This window comes from Oryctolagus cuniculus, chromosome 5 (genome assembly GCF_051225735.1).
Source record: "Oryctolagus cuniculus isolate XC-2025 breed Fujian yellow rabbit chromosome 5, ASM5122573v1, whole genome shotgun sequence".
Classification (NCBI taxonomy): Eukaryota; Metazoa; Chordata; class Mammalia; order Lagomorpha; family Leporidae; genus Oryctolagus; species Oryctolagus cuniculus.
The window spans coordinates 47,553,825-47,558,087 of NC_142871.1; the positions used below are offsets into that span (position 1 = coordinate 47,553,825).

The 4,263-nt window shown below is 37.9% G+C and overlaps 1 protein-coding gene across 1 annotated transcript; it reads right to left on the minus strand.

The window, feature by feature from the left end:
* Positions 1-259: 259 nt before the first annotated feature.
* Positions 260-1,478, minus strand: LOC100357329 (cytochrome c). Its single transcript, XM_008263447.5, has one exon. The coding sequence runs from the start codon at positions 1,410-1,412 to the stop codon at positions 1,095-1,097; it is 318 nt and encodes a 105-aa protein (XP_008261669.3). The 5' UTR covers positions 1,413-1,478; the 3' UTR covers positions 260-1,094.
* Between the last annotated feature and the right edge of the window lie 2,785 nt (positions 1,479-4,263).

Sequence of the window (4,263 nt, forward strand, 5' to 3'; positions counted from 1 at the left end):
TTTAAACTATACTGGAGGTTTCATCAAAAGATACCCTAAAGGGACTGGCATTGTGGCATAGCAAGTGCAAATATTTTGAGCAACTCTCATACACTGCTGGAGAAAGTATATATTGGGAAAATCACTTAAAATTTATGGTCAGCAAATTAAAGGCATTGTGCACAGACTGTTCACTGGTACTTAATATTAATTCACCATGATCATACCTTGGGGAAGTGAGGCAGGAGCAATTCAATCACAAGCAATTCTACTTTTAAGGTTTTATATCTTTTTTTTTTCATGATCTATAATTCTGTTTTTAATTCTCTTAAGTCTTGTGATCACATATTTTAGAGGTTTTGTGCTGATGGTATCTCCTCTACCTTAGTCCTTCCATTGAGCTGGCAAAAGCACCATTACTAAACACAAATACACAGTAGCTCCTCAGTTTTATGTGTTTCCAAATGGCTGCTTATAGACAATCCTGAATTTTAACTCAGTCTAAGGTAGTAAAGAATTCAACAGCAAGTGTAACTTGTTACTCCACCTGGTCATGCTGACGTTCAAAGCACCTGACCTTACAGATCATCTATAAAATGTGAGAAGTGTTAAATATTCTTTATTTGATATGCATAAACCACACTAAAATGCCTTTCAGTAAGTGAAAGGCATAAGTTTAGATACAGGAAATTCTAATGAGATTGCCACAGCTAAGACCAAAAATATGAAGTAGACGTTTCCAAATGTCTTCAGCTCTTGCCTTAGGTAGGTAAAGAACAAGGGAATCTTGTTCAGTTCTGAGACAGTGAGGCAATTTCCCCAGCATTTAAATCTAAATCCAATCTCCCAACAGGTTTTGGGATGGCATTGACAAGTTTTGTTAGTTAAGTCCAATCATATCCTTAGAAGGGGAAAACAGTGAGGGCATTCACTGAACTGGAATTACTACCAAAATTTCCTATTTAACCACACAAGGCAATATTAGACTGTTGGACAAAAATATTTTGTCAGCCATTCATGATCTGAATTCTGGTGTATGAGAATTAAATTATGGTGCACATAAAAAAAGTCACGGGACATTGCTGTTTTGTAATAAATAAGGCAGTGGCCAGCTATTACTCATTCGTAGCTTTTTTGAGATAAGCTATCAAGTCTGCCCTTTCATTCTTCTTCTTAATGCCAGCGAAGATCATTTTGGTTCCAGGGATGTATTTCTTGGGATTCTCCAAATACTCCATCAGCGTGTCCTCTCCCCAGGTGATGCCTTTGTTCTTGTTGGCGTCTGTGTAGGAGAATCCAACGGCCTGACCTGTCTTCCGCCCAAACAGACCATGGAGATTTGGTCCAGTCTTGTGCTTGCCTCCCTTTTCCACAGTGTGGCACTGGGCACATTTCTGAACAAAAATCTTCTTGCCTTTCTCAACATCACCCATTTTTAACTTGCTCGTTAGTAGCTCGCGCCCCAAAGGACCGCACCGGGAAGCTGGACGTCCCGCTCTCTCAAGGTTTTATATCTTGAGAACAGTGAAAACTTTATGGCTGTAATACTATCCTTACCTTTTTATAGTCCTAAATGTTTCAAATTTCAACAGCTGATTACACAGGTCACTTTTTGACATATTACATGTAAGTGCTCATTAAACATTCAGATGATTATCCTTATGGCGAAGCAAATGTGGGTCTGGAGCACTTTCCTGAAATTTTCTACTATAGACTTACTACTCCTTTTCTTTGGTAGAGCTTCTTCTGGTACCTCATAATTGCAGATTCCTCAAAATGTCTTTCCAAGACATGTCATGGAATGAACTTGTGCATAGATGCTATGATTTAAAAAAGAAGAAGAAAAAAGAAATGCTGTGTGCATCAGTATTGCTGCAAATATAGTCTGTCAAACTTCGTTTCATACTTTGTCAAACCAATGTTTAAGAATGTTATACTAAGGGCCAGCATTGTAGCATAATGGGTGAAGTTGCTGCCTGTGACACCGGCATCCCATATGGATGCCAGTTGATGTCTCAGCCATTCTACTTCTGATCTAGCTCCCTGCTAAGGGACTGGGAAAAAGCAGCAGAAGACGGTCCAAGCTTTTGGGCACCTGCCACATGGGAGACCTGGATGAAGCTCCTGGCTCCTGGCTTTGGCCTGGTCCACAGCTGGCCTTTGCAGCCATCTGGGGAATGAACCAGTGGATGAAAGATCTCTCTTTTTTTCTGTATCTCCCTCTCTGTAACTCTTACTAAACAAATAAGTAAATCTAAATAAATAAAAAAAAAGAATGTTACACTACTGTAGTTCTAATGATTTGTGATTATTTTAAAATTTATTGTATATGGTTAAAATGGTCATCTTTACAACTGACTCTTGTTTATAGTCCCTGCCTATATTCTTGCTAAAATAGAATTAGTTTACTTTTCACATGTTGACCTCTTTATTTGGTGAAGAATTAAGCCCTTGACTGTAATGTAAATTAAAATGTTATCGCAAGAACCAAAAAAAAAAAAAGAAAAGGAGGAGGAAGGTTATTATATTCTTAGAATTATAATCTATGAACTATTTTGAATCTGTTAAAAACACAAAACATTAAAGTTCTAATAAGAAAAAAAAGAAGCCATAATTTTTTGTAGTTAAGATGTTACTCTACTATTGGGTCTGTATAGAAAATGCAGTTTCATATTCTTCCTGAGGAAAAAAATCTCTCCCAGATCACAGAATGAAAATGAATAGGGGATGCCGAGATTAACAAAGATTAAATGCTATCTAGTCCTCACTTGTGAATTTCAAGTGTCTGGAAAACAAACTTCTGCTTTATGGGTCACAAGATTATCTCCTCCCCTAGGATACAGAACAGGAAATACTAGGAACCTGGGGAAATCACCTGAGCCCTTCCAGTTGAGGATATGTATCTGCTAGGTTGACAAGTCACAAGTTAGTCTTAGCCTGGGAAAAAGAGAAGGAAACTTGCCTATATTGATTGTTCACAGCATTCTTTACATGGTGTTATTTAACAGCATGTCACGTTATTTAATCCTTAGTTATTTTACTTTATGCTATTCAAGTGGATACTGAGATTCTGTAAAACTTGAGGTAAGGGGTGTGAGAGATGACATCAACAACCAAAGTGAGAAGAAAAAGCTAAGTCAATAGATTCTCCCCACTTATTAATTCTTCCAGTGTTAAAAAGTTCGGTTCTGTATTAAAGATTTTTATAACTCTACAACATTTCTCTTTGGTTATCTTCCTTAATCCTGTTATCTTTAATTATAACTGCCACATAAATTATTTTAATGTTTTGGATCTAACTCCTGATTTTCAAGCTTGTAGGTCCAGGTGCTAATGGGTAAAATTTCACAGAATTCAATTCAACATGTTCAAGTTGGATCTATTTCTTCCTTTTTGCTCCCTATCAGTTGACGGTAGATTCCTGTTATTCTGTCTCCATCCACCCTGGCAATTTTGTTAGATTTTGCAAGAAACTTATTACTAGTTACAGCAATGACTATTTCGAGTTTAAGTTGTGTATGTAGGCCAAATTTTTCTCCTGGACCAATCACTATTTTTTTTAAAAATAAGAACTAGGATCTTTATATAAGTACAATACCTGCAGATGGTCATTATCACCTAAGAAACAAGGGTTCCTCCCTATGTCTAAACAGCTCCTGACAGTCAATAAAGTCATTAATGTTTAAGCTTTATAATTTACATGTCTTATCTAATTTAAAATTTTGAATACTCAAACTTCTTGTAATATCTTGGGAGACGAAATCAAAATGTGAGTCAACAGCAAACAAAACAGAAAAAGCAACCAGATGAATGTAAAAATCACAAGCTTGTCCCAACCAGTGGTCTGCAGGAACAAAGTGCGAGTGTAAGTGGAAAAACAGATGCACATATGGGGAAAATGGGAAATAGGTGGAGGTGGACAGATAATCACTAAGCAGCAGCAGCAACCCTTCAAAGAGTAGTTAAGAGAGGTTTCTCTGATTCAGGGGGGCAAAAGGTCAACCATTACCTCAACTTTACTAATGCTCAAAGTAAGTAAAGGCGGTTTTTTTTTTTTTCTCACATCGTTTTCTTAATTTGGCAAACTGGAGTCCACTCGCCGTTATACCGTAGCTTTCAGGCCAGCAATCTGGGAAAAATTCGCTAGAACAGAGAATGTCGCACAATCCCAGGCACACGCATGCGCAATATCAGCAGCGCCCTAGGTCGCTCCAGATACTGCCCTGGGAGGAAGTGACGTACGGCTTGCAGGGCGGGGTGAGCTCTGCGCCGGAAGTGTCTTCT

Bases quoted from the DNA above. Each gene is read 5' to 3' on its own strand.
- LOC100357329 (XM_008263447.5), bottom strand. From the start codon at position 1,412: ATGGGTGATGTTGAGAAAGGCAAGAAGATTTTTGTTCAGAAATGTGCC.